At 43.6% G+C, this 15,245-nt stretch overlaps 1 protein-coding gene across 5 annotated transcripts in view; it reads left to right on the top strand.

Annotated features, from left to right (window-relative positions):
- The window catches only part of znf827 (zinc finger protein 827), a 66,293-nt gene that overhangs the window by 14,098 nt on the left and 36,950 nt on the right, over nt 1-15,245 (top strand). For all 5 annotated transcript variants that reach the window (XR_016116203.1, XM_089005926.1, XM_089005925.1 and 2 more), the window contains exon 2: nt 8,044-9,255. Coding sequence is in view for 4 of the 5 variants with exons in the window: in XM_089005926.1 (XP_088862052.1) it covers nt 8,044-9,255 (1,212 nt within the window). In the remaining variant the exon portion in view is untranslated. The remainder of the gene's footprint in view (nt 1-8,043; nt 9,256-15,245) is intronic.

The raw sequence follows: 15,245 nt of genomic DNA, 5'->3' as shown, positions 1-15,245 counted from the left end.
CAAAACAACCCCCCAACCCCCCAATAAAATGGCTCCCCTACTCATGACACCAAATTCCTCCCCCCCTCCCTAAAAAAAACACATAGAAAATCCTGACAACGCCTATGCTAAAATTATGGCTCTTTTGTTTTCGGTTTGATAACAACAAAAATCAAAGCAAACAAGAACCAGTATGACCGGGATGTACGACGTGTCGCTGATCACTGTCCAAAATTTGAGTATTCCCGCCGCGTGCAAATTCCGAATGCTAATCCAAAATGATGCTAGCACTTTTTGTTTTATTTCCTCACCTCTGACCACCAGCAGATACTTAACTAAAGCCTTCGCATCGGAAAAATGCCTCGCCACACATCTTCCCCGTAGTGGTGTCTTTCTTGCGGGTGGGTTAAGAAGGTTAGGGCGCGGGGGGGTGGGACGAACGCAGGAAGGCAGGCAAACGAGTATGGATGTCGCGAAGAAGGAGCCGTGGCAGTAATTAAGTGTCCGGCCGGGCCCTGGCAGGGGTTGCTACGGCTGCGGGCTATGCTAATGAGTGCGCCCGGTGGTCAGGACTGCCTTATTAGCGCTCGCTGGACAATATGGTGGGAGAGACGCTCCAGTGGCGGTCATCGAGTCTCTGCAAATGACTAACAGTCCTCCCAAGGAGGAAGGTAATTCTATTAATTGGGCACACGGTGGATCCGGACGGCTTCGTCAAGAATCCGGCACTTTTAGCCCCTCTCGCGCTTTTTAATGTCACCGTTTCCCACCAAAGCTAACTGGAAGTGGTGCGTTCGGGGCCAAAGGGAGAAGTCGGAAATATCTCACTTAGAGCTTGTCGGTTGTGTCTGGAAACAAAAAAGTCGACTTTGGGGGCGCTCTACGCATCAACTTCACCTGATTCAAATGATCAGGATTGTTAGCTGATCATTAATATAAAAGTTGTCAAACGCAAGGCCCGCGGCCCACATCTGGCCCGGCACATCATTATATATGGCCCGCGAAAACAAAACATGTTAACTTCCATAATGCTTGCTAAAATCTCAACCAAAATGTTTAATTCTCATAAATAATAACAGAGACATTTGGCAAAGTGATTTTATGTTATTTTAGAGCAATTATGGCGTTTCACTTGGAGCAAGGGTGTCAAACTCTTTTTCTTGCGGTGGGTCATGTTGTACTGTAGTTACGGTTTCCTCTCGGAGGGCGTTGTTGTCCTATTCAGATTGCCGATCTTCTCATTATTCATCGGGTATTTAAGGATTGTCATTCGGACATTGTAATGCCGGTGAATTGTTTGGCTTGTCACTGCACGTGGCCAGGTTTGGTATTTTGCAACTTCAATCTTGTCATCTTTGTTCTTGTTGCTCTTTATTGTGTGAATTGAGTATTTCCAATTTCGAATTTAATCCAGTTTTTTTTTTCTCCTTGTCTTTCGTGCGAGTGTTTTTCATTAACTTGTTTGTATTTTCTGGTTCTTATTTGACTAGCGGTTTGACCTTGATTGTTGTCGTATTAGCCTTACCGGATTCAACTTTTTGTATGGTCCACCGGTCTCCATCTGCTGTTTTGGGATCCAGCTACTTATTTCATTCTGAACGAAGCAAGACTTCTATTCGCTTCGTTTGGACGTGCCAGTTAGGAATTTGGGGAGGCCATTAGAATTTTTAATCCCCTCTACATATTACATATGGAGCGCAAAACAAATTAATGAATTTTTCAAATCTGAAGTCAAAATGTTTTAATTGCTTTCATGGGCCGAATAAAATGACATGTCGGGCCAGATTTGGCTCCCGGGCCTTGACCATGACACCAGTGACTTGTAGGGAGAAGAAGTCAAGAATAACTTCTCGATTCAACGATTGTTTAAATTATGACAATGAGGGGTTTGGTCACAAAGTTTGGTCTGCGTTTTAGAGACATGGGCCAGATTTGAATTTAAATCACTGCCTGCTTCCCCATTTGCTTGTCAACTGTTCAGGTTGCAAGCACAATTTCCGAAATGATGTTTTTGTTGTTGTTGTTTTTGTCTTGATTTTGTGTTTTCTTTTGTCACTTTGTGTTGTTGTGCGTCGTGTGGAATAGATACAGATTTTTTTTTCAACATTTTTCGCCACAACATTCATCAAGGAGGAGACTGCTGAGCTGTTTCGCCTTTTCGGCAGCATCAATATGCCAGTACTGTTTTTGAATGGGAGGAATGTCAGTGCCATTTGATTGTCATCGCTGACACCTCTGGGGCCATTGTGCCTTTTTGCGCCTGTAATGGGCAGCATCTTCACAGCCCTGCTTTGTTCGGCGGAACGGTCGGTGCTGTTGGACAGTCTGCGGCTGGATGGATGCATGGCTTGAGGAGCCTGCGATGATAAAGGAGTGTCAGCGCAGAGCGCCAATGTGTATGTGGAACTGTCGCGGCTTGGAATTGAAGCGGATTTATGTGGGACAGGAGATGTGAGACAATCTCTTCGTCGATGGATGCTACAGCGGCGTGTTTGCTGTCAACATTTAGCTTGTAGTAGATGTGCACATTCCACCATGATGTCCCTGATCCACTGCTGAAAAGGACTCTCGTCTTTCACTAGAACGGTTTCATGTCACAAAGAGGGTACAGCAAGTGCTGAAGAATGAATGACTCTGTGTCTTTGTGTTGTCATGTTATTTGCTATTTATTTTTTTTTCTTTTTGACTTCAAGATGGCGCCGCGAGAGTGGCTGCCTTTCCAGCAAATCCTGTAATTTGATTTCTCGTTCTTTCTTTCCTTTCCTGTTCCTTTCAGACCTTTGCTGCTGTGAAATGTAAAATACTGTAAAGGTCCACCCCCCCAAAAAATGAACAGTTGTTCTGCCGTCGCGGCATCTCTCTTGAAACCTCCGTCGCTAGTTGCTGCATTCCGCCTTATCTTCCCATGTCAGCATTTGCTGCCCTCCACTTCTATCTCCTCCGTAGCGTCGTCCGTCTTTTCTCCTTTTGACATCGTATTGATGCACACCCACTCTCCCCCGTCCACTCTTAATCGGCTAATGGCTTCCTCTTTTTTTTCTCCGCCCTCCCCTTTTCTCATCCTTCCATCCGTCCCTTTCGCCTTCCCGTCTCCTCCCTCTCCACTCTTGAGGGCCTGAGGTCAGTGAGGCCAATTTTCATGCCTGGCTAAGTGACAGAATGGCTTTGTGTGTGTGTGTGTGTGGGAATAGGAGCGTAGCAGCCTAACACAAGTCATGTGGTGGGTGACCTCCTCCCCCGCCAACTCGACCTACCTTTCGTCCAGTCCTTGCTTTTTACCTCCTTTTCCCCTCACTGCAACTCCCAAGATGGAGCCTGCTGTTACGACTAAACATAATGGGCCCTATTTTCGGAGATGGGCGAATGTGTGTAAGCGTGCTGTAAAAAAATGGCGCTTTTTACACGATCTTGCCGGCACAAGTCTCGTTTACCTTTGGGAAATTTATGAGACCGCGTTGCGCCTCTCTAGGCGGACCATTTTGTGTTTTTTTTTTCGTGCCTCACAATATGATGACGGAAAATTCTAATTTTGAGCGATCAAGGATATGAGTACATCTGGTTATTTTACAGACACGCCCCTACTTATGAACATTCGAGTTATGAACCACGGTACATATAAACATTTTTGTAGTAACATATGTAGTATTCTCTCCAGTTGTACATATTTTTATATAGCATATATTTTATTAAATGTGTATTTTTCGGTACAAAAAGGATACAGGATACTTATACAAGCCTTAAACATACATTGCATACAAAATATAGCACTGAAGCAATTTACAAACACATTCACCTTACGAACGACCATTCGGAACGTATATCGTGCCGTAAGCTTTGTCAGCGAACTAAAAAGTTTCGTTCGCTGACGAAGCTTTTCGGATGAGGAGCGAAACGTCCAACACCTTCAAAGAAGTACAGATGACGGCTGAAGAAACCTTTTCATCATGACTCACTTGTTGCATGGGACGTTGCTGGACAAAAACCAAAAACCAGGTCTTTACAATATCGTGGATATTGACTGACATCATCCCGTAATAGGGAAAGTACTCAAAAAACTGTCTGGGGGCCAAACGCCACCAACCTGTCTCAGTGAAATGGGATCCCCCACCCCCGTCAATAACCACAATTTAGTCGTATTACCTCCAAAGGCAGGAAATTGCCTGGTCACGCCAGTTATACACAACACCAGCACGGGAAAAAAGGGGAATATGTTATTTTATTGGACATGGCCTTGACCCCCACCCTCCTTGACCTCAAATAATCCAAACGGTACCAAATCCACAACCGGAGAGTGTTTCTGCCCCAGCGTTGCTCCGTTTAAGCCGGGCCTTTCCAGGCGTTGACTCCCCGTCGCTTGGCTTGTGAAAGGTTAATACAGCAAACACATCCCTGGCACGGCACTCCGCAGCCTGCAGTCCGTCCACCATATTACGAGCGGCTATTTGTGCAGCCGGCGTTTGCACTTTGACTCGATAAGGCTCCCTCTTTGTCTCCAAACCAGCAGAATTATAACGTCCGTGTGACCCGTGAACATTCCTGGCCGCCGTGCTGCTGAATCACCCGCATGTGTGCGTGTGAGTGATAACGCGGCCAGACCGCTCTTCGCCCTCCGGGCTGTTTTCCCTTGACAAAAAAACGTTCAAAACGCTTCCCCTTTTCCTGTAGCAGATGCTAGCTGCCGCGGCCCGTGTCGCAGCCACTCTGTCAGTGGAGGGGAGCGGTCGGTCGGACCGCCGGCTAGGCACTTATAGCTGTCACCAATGTGCAATTCGCTTAAAATCATTCCTGAGGGTGTGTGGTATGTTTTCAGGGATGAGCCGGTGCCAAATTAAAACTTTTGTTCCTGTCACAGTTTTGGCTTGAACATTTAAAGGTTTTAATGGTTTTATTTGTTCGGGGATTCTGGACTTCCACATTCCAAATACATTCAAAATATGATGTATTTTAGATTTGTTTCTCAATATATCTCTACTTACAAAATTAATTGCTTCCATGAGAAATTTGTGAACTAGAAAATGTTTGTAAGTAGGGACACATTTTTCATGTAAATGCCCTAATCCGTTCCAAGTCCCCTCAAAATGTTGATATAAATGCTTTCTAACGCATAAAAAATGCCTCAAAATGGCTAACAACTACATGTTCCAATTAGATTGTTGTGCAATAAATGAGAATTGTGCATAATGTAGAAAAAATAACACAGGAAAAATAATGGTCATTTAAGTCCGTAAGTTCTCAGTCATACAGGAGTGGTCTAAGAGCTCCACTAAGAGCAGGGGCCTATCAAAGCAGAGGTCTGGCATATATGTAGGGCCAGAGCTACCAGCACAACTTTTGTTGCCTGATTTTCAGATGAGGAAAGAAACGTCTGACGCCTTAAAAGAAGTACAGATGACGGTTGCAGAAACCTTTTCATCAATGGTCATTTAACTTTTAACTGGGTCCTCATCGTCTTTTTCCCTCTTTAGTTCATGTTCTCTCGCAGAAGTTGTTTTTGTCTACCCTTGTTTTACAGACTGATCCAAGAATGTTTGCTTTTGTCAGATTTCAATGATCCCATCCCTGTTGAGGAATTTCGTAGCTTGAAAATTTCGTAGTAAGAGGTGTTTGTAAGTAGAGGTACCCCCGTATTGACGACATTGAGTCTAAAACCTTGAACTGTTGCGAAAAGCCAGATTGGCAACATGATTCGGCTTGTTGCTCACTTCGAAGTTCAAGAGTAACCCCCCCCCCCCCCCACACACCCCACCCCCTCCACCAAAAAAAGCTTTGAGACACCTCGGGTCAGCAATCTAGTGATTTGCCACTAACCACATTACAGCCATTAGCGGCGCTCGCTGCCTTTCCGCATGTCACACGGAAATGGGTCGAGCCTTGCCCTGTATGACTCACACTGGCACTTTTCTCTGACTTTCTTTCAGTACTGGTCAGTTCAACTCAGATTGAAAAGTGACCTTTACAGAGATACATCCTTCTGTTCACATTTTTCGGGGAAGGGGGGTTTGTGGACACTATGGCTCACTGAAACAGTGACATGGAGAATTGGATAATTCTTGCCACTCAGGCCTAAAAAACAGACGATGTGCAAAAATGTGCTCACCCCAGGGCTGTTTTCTTGCCATGTTCACTCAAATTGCATTTTAGGACTACATAAACATTCATGTCAGTGTAAGAAACCTTAAACTCTCTTCTTTAAACTCATCAGAAAAAAATGAGTAAATTTCTAAATTGTATGGGTCTGGAGTTATATGAGCTTGAAATGAGGGTGGCTGTCCAAAATACAATCCAAGACATTGTGGTTTCTATAGCGCTTTAACAAAAGCTGAAGCTGGAACAAAGCGCTAACATGGAATAAAGGGAAATACTGCTCCCTTGTGGATAAGGAAAAAAAACATTCACAGAGGCTATGGCTAGCGCGTTATCGGCCCCCAAACAAGAAAATAACAAAACCCGAACAAATTCGGGAATGGCGCTTTGTAGTTTTTTTTCAATTCCCGAATAAACTTGTGAAGAGTTAAATGGATTGTTTGGATTTTTAATTGATCTGATGAAGAGTTAATTCCTAAGTGATATGGGTCTGGAGTTATCTGCGCTTGAAACGGGGGTGACTGTACATGGGAGCCTCATACGAGGGCGGGGCAGTGACTTTGTTCACTTTTTGACGACCACCGTGTACCGTTCCGTGCCCGATCACGAAAAATCATGAACGATCCCCACCATTAGCCGTTTCCTGGAAACCGTTTTGCTTTTGCCCGTAAACACAGAGTGGGTCAGTGGGTCTGTAAAAGGTGAAGAGGTTTACATTTTCACAATTGGTTGGACGAATGTTTATTTATTTATTTTGTCCAATAACATACAAAGGCAGAAAACCTTCCCTTGACCATTTTGTTAATATGTATCAGCAATGCTCACTCCTCTTTGTTCGCCCTTGTCTGGCAAGCTGTAATATTTTCCTTATGAATATTGATACACAAAGTGTATATTAATGACCCTGAGTGACCTTAACCCTATCCTTATTGGCTCCCCGTTGGTATCTTGTGGGCTCATGAATATTAATGCAGTTCTGTAACCCCTATTACCCTAATCTTTGCTGTCTAGCCTCCCGGATGGATTGGGTTGTCATGGTAACGCTGTTACTCCTTGAGTCCATGAGTGCAAAGGAAAAAGACTTGACAAATGAAATTTGTTTCAAACATCTTGCAAACTAATCAAAAAGTTTTTTTTAGTCGTGACATGAAAAACAGCCATTTTCTTTTCACCCAGAAATGTGATAATTGTGTGGTGAATGTTCAACATGGGAGCTCATTTGAAGTAAGACATTTGTTGTGGTTCACAGATGCACACATGGGAACTAATGCTGTTGCTAAACAAAACGACAGCACACAAAAAATTCTCATGAAACAAAATTTACCTGTTAAGAGGTGATGTCATATTTTTAAAAATGTTCATCTTTTTATTGATGGTCTGCAAACTAATTGCTGGCGGCCACATATTATTTTAGACCATAGGGGTCTAAAATAAAATTTAAAAAATGAATGAATAGAGATACGTGCACCCAAAAACATTTAAATAATTAATTAGGTAATCAATTCATTAATCAATCAATCAACACATGAAGTAATCAATCAACTGATTGGGTTAGTGGGTTTTCTCTAGGTCCTATGATTTCCTCCGACATTCCAAAAACATGCATGGCAGGCAGATTGAACACTCCAAATTGTCCCGAGGTGTGAGAGTGACTGTTGTTTGTCTTTGTGTGCCCTGCGATTGGCTGGCAACCAATTCAGGGTGTCCCCCGCCTCATGCCCGAAGACAGCTGGGATTGGCTCCAGCGCCCTTCGCCACCATAAGAGAAATAAGCGGTATGGAAAATGGATGGATGGTTGAAATAATAAATACATACATAAATAAATTGATAAATAAATGGATGAATAAATAACTAAGATGAACAAATTAATAAACAAATACATACATAAATGCCTTTGGCTTTATTTCTAGAGTGGGCTATGTGTTGAAGCTAATCTCGGCATTTGCACATTTTTCTAATCCGAATCTCTCTATTTTTAGACGTGGACAGCAATGACGAAGGGGGGCCTGAGGGCGGCGCTGCGGAGGAGGAAGCCTGGTTCGGAAACGCATCCGACACCCGCTCAGAGTCTTCGTCCTACGGCGACAATCAGGACGAACTCTTCCTGCCCAGGGTCTCGTCGCCGGACGCTAACCACGAGAGCCCCACGCCCGTCCACCGCGCCTCCTTGGAACTCTTGGGGCTGGCCGGCGGAGCCTTCTCGCCACAGGACGCCGTCTCATCGGTGGTGTCATCGCTGTACGGCGAGGCGGCATCTCGCGCCCTCGGGAAGCCCCTCAGCAGTAACCTGCGGCGTCTTTTGGAGGCCGGGTCGTTGAAACTCGATGCGGGGGACCTTCTCGGGCGGGCTTCGCGGGGTGGCGATTCCCCGCCTATCGGCCTGGCGTCACCCCTAACCCTCTCGCCGTCCTCGCACCACGCTCAACAGCTAAGCGCGCTCGCTCGCAAGCTAGCCAACAACAACAGCGGCTCCGCTTCGCCTGCCTCGCTGGCCCCCTCGCTTACCAACGTCAAACAAGAACCTCTGGAGCACTTCAACTCCCATAGCAATGGCGGGGGCTTCGTATGGGCGGGGGTCGCCGACAAATGGCTGCCCACCGGCCGTTCCACGCCTAGCGGGTCCAGCCTCTCCCCGGACTCGGCCATCCAGAAGTTAAAAGCGGCGGCCAACGCTGTGCTTCAAGACAAAAGTGCCGTGTCCGCCGCCGCCACCACCACCACTACGAGCTCCACCAGCGCCCCGTCTGTCGTGCCTCCCCTCGGGGGGGCCGGCTCCCGAAGCGATGACGTGGTGCGCTTCGATGCCTTCAACTCCCCCTTTAGCCCGCAATCGGCCAGCTCCACTTTGGCCGCGCTTTCCAAGAAAGTCAGCGAGCGCAGTCATGGCTCATCGGCGGCGCCTGGCGCGCCCGCTGACCAGCCAAACTCTGCGACGTCCTTCCTGTCGCTTGTGTCCATGACCTCGTCGGCCGCCTTGCTCAAAGAGGTGGCGGCCAGGGCGGCGGGGAACCTGCTCGGTGAGAAAAAGGAAGGCTCCCCACTGTCGTCCGGCGGCGGCGTCCTCCAAGAGGACGTCAAGCCCCCACTGGACAAGAACCCCAAAGCCCCCACCCCGTCGACACCCACCCAGGGACTGGAGATGCTGTTACCCTCTACACCCAAAGGAAGAGGGAAACCCAACAGTCAAGCAGGTAATTGATCACAATCAACTCGTCACCAGTGAGTCAAAGCATCCATTTTGCAGTCAAAGTCCTCCCCGCAAAAAATAAATCCCAAAATGGGTCATTTGCCTGCATTAAAAATATTCACCTAGTCAAGGACAAATGACGATAGACACGATAGGATCATTTTCATGATATTTATTATTCCTCCTTTCCACCCCCACCCCAAATGATTTCAGTTTTTACTATTCATAGTTATTTTCCCCTTGAACTGGCTAGGGGTTGGCTCTAATATTCACTTAAAAGCGAGGACATATGAAAATGCATTTTAAGAGAATAAAGTCAGAATATTCACAAGTCATATCTCATTATTACTGGAAAAAAAGAAATGTGTGTACAGTATATTGTATATAGTGTATAGAAATGTGTGTATAGTATTTTATGTTATCCCTTTTAATATATATCTATATATGTATATGTATATGTATATGTATATGTATATGTATATGTATATATATCGGTCCCAAGTGATGGAAACATCAGAAAGTAGGAACATGAGAAAATCGAGAAATACCAAGGGCTCAGAGAGGAGCTGGAGAGAGCCTGGAAGGTAAAGGTGACAGTCATGCCTGTGGTGGTCGGAGCACTCGGGGCAGTGACCCCCAAACTCGACGAGTGGTTGCAACAGATCCCGGGAACAACATCAGATATCTCGTCCAGAAAAACCCAGTGCTAGGAACAGCACAGATACTGCGCAGAACCCTCAAGCTTCCTGGCCCGAGCTAAAAAATGGGGAACATATACCACCCATGGTGGGCGAGACGAGGATTTATTTATTTATATACAGTAAAGTCTCGTTATATCGATATTCAAGGGAGTCCGAAAAAATATTGATATAACCGGGACTATCGATATATCCGACCCTGTTTGCATGTAATTTTCTCCGTGCGTGCATAGAAATAGTATCGATATAACCGGGACTATAAAAAAGGACACCCAGGCATCAGCCAACCAAGCAAGTATCCCACAGAGTGGGGTCTCACAACCGAGACCTCGCCACCTTCCTCGACGGTCTCGTTTGGGGTGGAGGACCTGCCAAAAAAGCAGCGGGTGGAACTCCCCACCCCACCCCACCCCCTCGTGTGTGTCTGGCCAACCCGGAACCCCGCTAACCGGAGCCGTCGGTTCACTGATTGTGAGGGCAGACCTGAAGGCCAAACGCGTCATACTTTCCACTGACTGAATACAGATGTGTGTACATTCGCCGCCTGCGCGCCGTTTATTCTGGAAGACGCGGACGTGTAACCCAAACAGGGGAGGGAAAAAAGAGAGACGGCAGAGGAGAGACTTAAGTGGCCTTTAGGGAAGAACAGAATGTTTTGAAAGAGATGGATGGCCACTTTTGAAGGATTGTGTCGCAACCCCCCAGCAAAATCTAAAATGGCGGGATGAAATTGACTTCAGACGGATGAGGCGGCCGATGTAATATTGTGTGATCTGCATGTTAAAAAGGTGAGGGATGAAGAGAAGGTGGGTGGGGGGGGGGGTGTAACCCGGCGAGCCGTCAAGGTCGGGTGGTGCTGTAAAAGTGCAGGTATGTTGTTTGGTCGCCAGACTGAAAAATGTGACCTTGATTATTGACAGCCATGCCTTGTTTTTTATAACCCCCCCCAACCACTCCATTGACACACCCACCATAAAGCCCATTTAGTGCTCATTTCGTCTGATCCCTTTTTTTTTTCATTTAGCTCCCCGCACTCCATTTTTTTCTTTGCCGCATTTCACTCGTAGTCGTCTGTGTTGTTTTGCACTCTTGAATTTGTATTCGCACAAAGCTAAATTAATTAAGCCGCAAATTGATTTGACCTATGAGAAGGACTTTTAAGATCGTTAATTGAGTAAGTAGTCACTGCGAGAAAGAGTCAGTGGAAAAAAAAGTCGGATACAAAAGCACTACCATTACGAAAAGAAAGTCATAATATACGAACATTTCATAGGAAGAAAGTCAAAAGTGGAATACATAACTAAAATAAATTTGTCAACCTCAATAAGTCACAAAGTCGCATTTTCAACGGCCATTTTCACGCTAACTATAACGAAATGGGAGACTGTCGTAGAACGTCACTTTGAGGAAAGGAAATTAAAGATTCGCTAGCACAATTCGACAGCTTGTTTCGTTTTGTTTGTCAACCAAATTTTGCTGCAAAAATAAAATATGCCAAAAAATAAAACATTTAAATTATAATACCGACACACTCAACTGGAGACATTGTCATTTTTCAATGACAGCGTTTTGACTTAAAGGACAGCCGACGTCAATTTTTGGTTTCTTAACTGACATCAGAAAAACGTTTTACAGCATCTAAAATACCCAAAACACGCAGTATGATATTTTTATTCAAATGAAAACACCAATAAAAATGACTTAAAATGTCCAAAGTCTGCAAAACATTGAGCTGCGAATTGGGCATTTTCAAAAAGTCCCGCCCCCAGTTTGTGACGTCACGCCAAGACGTCTTGTAATGCTAGTGAATCAAAACAATGGCTTCAGATTCGGAGAATATGCTTTCTTGTTACACCTCCAGTTATGAATATGATTCAAATAATTCTGAAGAGGAAAGCATACATGTTTGCAATAGATTAAAGAATTTATTCCATGCCTTTATGAGGCAACATTGGAGAGAAACGATCACCAGAAAAGAGGCACAAAATGGCTACCTCCTGTGGCCACTTCCGTTTCCACCGGCTGATAAATTCCTTGTATGGAGCTTGGACACCCTCTTCTGGCGGCTTTTGGGTGCAACACAAGGTTTTCAGACCAAACAATACAGCAAAATACATTGACGTGATGGAAGGACGGCTACAATGTGTCTTTTTTTCGGTCAGGGGGCGTTCCTTTAGTGACGTCAGGTACGGACTCGTCACCAACTCAAAAACAAGACTTCCTGAATATTCAGCGCAAGTCTTAAAACATAAAATACGTATAGCTATATGTGGTGGAATCTTTTTAAAATACGCTCAGTAGAAGTCATTTGAAGCCATTTTACAAATTATGGACACAACTTGTCCGGAGACATCGGTTGTCCTTTAATATTATATCTTAGCAACAAAAAAAACAACAACAATTTGAGATGCTAATGCTAATACTAATAATAATGCTACTAATAATAAATTCGGTTTAAGATCGTGGACCCAGTGATGTCATTTTATTTTTTATTTTTATCGCTGGTCTGCAAGCTAATTCCTGGCGACCACTGTCTAAAATAGAGAGGTACATATATGCACAAAAAATGAATGAATGAATGAATTACTTTATTAATTAATTCATAAATCAATCAGTCAATTAACATTAATTTATCAATCAATTGATACATAACTAAATAAACAAACAAATACAGATACATACATGCACAATAAATAAAAAATGAATTTGTCGATTCATTCATTAGTCATAATTAATGTAAATAAATAAAGGGATTTTGCTTTAAATCTAGAGTGGGATGTGAGTCTCGGCATTTGCACATTCTTCTAATTTGAATCTTGAATAATAATAATAATTTTATTTTTTTCCTGTTTCTTTCCTCCATCGACAAACATGCTTGTCGTCTCTCTATCCCACTCGAAAGACATTATAGGTGTAAAAAGAAATGTAAGACGGCAGGTTTTATGCGGCGGCGGTTGTTGATTGATTTAACGGCATAACTCCAAATGTGCCGCGATATGCATATGCGTTTTCGTTGCGGCGCAATTCAAAGTGATGGCTCGGGCTAAACTGAGCCACACAGAAAGAAGCCCTTCACCATCAAAAGCGACCCCCGTAGAATAAATCTTCCATTACACCCTGGCCGGCGGGCGTTGATTTAATTCTGTACATTTTCCAAAGGCTGTTGTGTTAGTCGATGCAAGAGACGACGCAACAGGAGAGTGCTTTCTAAGACGTGATATATCGTACCTTTGAAAAGAAGCTATTAAGACACAATTTAAACGCTCTGGTCGCAAAGGCACTTTTGTTAATCAACAATCGGCTGGAGACCGAATCGGTTCTTGTTAAATGATGTCACTGTGCCATTTCTTTTTCTGTCCTTTTGCTTTTAGCCTTGCTTTGTCTGCCCTCAAACATGTTAGCAAATTCATCTCGGGTTTCGTAAAACATGTCAACCGAACGACTCTTGGTTCTTTTCTCGAAAACATTAGCGGGCGATTTCTTCTCCGAGACATGCCAGCCCGTGATTATCTTTTTCAAAACATGTCGCCCAATCATGACTTACTATTCGTTTTTCATTGTGAGACAAAATATTATCTTAAAACATGTTCACACATAGTTCTGTTGTCTAAACTATTTTTCGGCCCACGGACGGCTTGAATATCAGACTATTTTTAACTCATTCACTGCAAAAATGTTTCCACTCCAGTGCCAGGATTTTTGTCATTTTCACTAAAATTCCAGAACTCACAGAAAATTGAGGTTTAGGACTACATCAACATTCAAAGTAGCGTAAGAAACCTTAGACTCTCTTCTTTCATCAGAAAAAATAATTCCCAAGTTATATGAGTCTGGAGTTATCTGACCTTGAAATGGGGGTGGCTTTACAAAAGGCAAATGCTCCCCTGTCGTGGGAAGGAAAAACATTGCCGGAGGTCTGACCAGCGCTTTATCGGGACTCCCCGCAAGAAAAAAACAAAACAAATCCTGAACAAATTCATGAAAGGCGCTCCACGTCATGCTTTTCAATTCCCGAATAAATTCGTGAATGAGTTAAGGACCGAGCCTGTAAAGTGTGTGCGGAAAAATACAACAAAATAATATACAATGACCTGCTTGAAAACTGGTATTTTCTAATATGAATAAACACGAATCATGACACTGTCTGGTCGGCATGCTAACGTTTAAACTCCCTTTCAAAACAAGATACAACACAAATACAAAGCGCATATAAAAAAAAATTATTCATATACGTATTATGCCCGACTCCTTCCGAATGTTTTTTGACTCATTTTGCTAGCTTCCACGTTTCATTTTAACCTGCGTGAAAAGTGACATTCTAAATGGATTGTACATAGAATCCAGGTATTTTTTTTAAATAAAACATCTTTCAGGTTCTGAAAATAAATAAAACAATGTCAGTTATTAATTCTTTCTGTGCGGCCCAGTATCAAACTACCCGTAGACCATTCCCGGGCCGCAACCCTGATGTTGAAGTCTGATCATATTCGTCCCCAAAGTTTTTTTTTTTTTTTCAACATGTCAGCATTTTACTTGCTAATGTTCTCTAAAACCAGCCAAAATATGGCTCCTTATTCCTCCAAAGGACATTTGCGTATTCTAAATTGCAGGACTGTTCTTAAAACCAACTTTATAAGTAGTTTGGCCTTTTTCATTAGAGTTACTTTTTATTTCGATTTGACTTTGATTTTTATTATTGTCCGTATGAGTGCGAGGTGAAAAAAAAGGGTCGCTAAGTGTTGTGCAATAAAGTCAACGGCGACTCTCAAACGACTGTCTGACCTTCCTCCTCCTCCACGTGAAGCAAAACAGACATAAACACATTTCAATTGGACCTCAAAAGTTTAGGTATGATATCCATTGCCAAAGGTAAAAACTAACGGCATTTTCGCTGTTATTAGTTTTATTACCGCAACGTGTACTTTTGGATTCTTTTTCGGAGAGCATTTTCGTTTTTAATTTCTTTGAACGCGTTAGGTGTACTGCAGCCAGTCGTCTTCGGTCACGGCGTCACTTTTCTTAAAACGTTGTTTTCATAAAAATCTTACTTCGCTAAGACACGTTAGCATACCAATCAGTGTGATCTTTAAAAAAAATGCATGTTAATTTGCTCTTCTCTTCACCCTGGTAGCATATATATCTTACATTCAATGCATACCTATTTGAAGTATGTTTTTATTTTTTTGTTTATTTATGTATGTATGTATTTATTTCCCGGCGTCCCTCTCAGCTCTGGCTGCAGATGGCCATTTATTGTTGCAAATAGGCAGTCTCGAGCTTTTACACCTCAGGTCAA

This window comes from Hippocampus bargibanti, linkage group LG10, assembly GCF_051943395.1.
Source record: "Hippocampus bargibanti isolate YZ-2025 linkage group LG10, ASM5194339v1, whole genome shotgun sequence".
In the NCBI taxonomy this organism is placed as follows: Eukaryota; Metazoa; Chordata; class Actinopteri; order Syngnathiformes; family Syngnathidae; genus Hippocampus; species Hippocampus bargibanti.
This window is presented reverse-complemented; position numbering and strand designations above follow the sequence as displayed.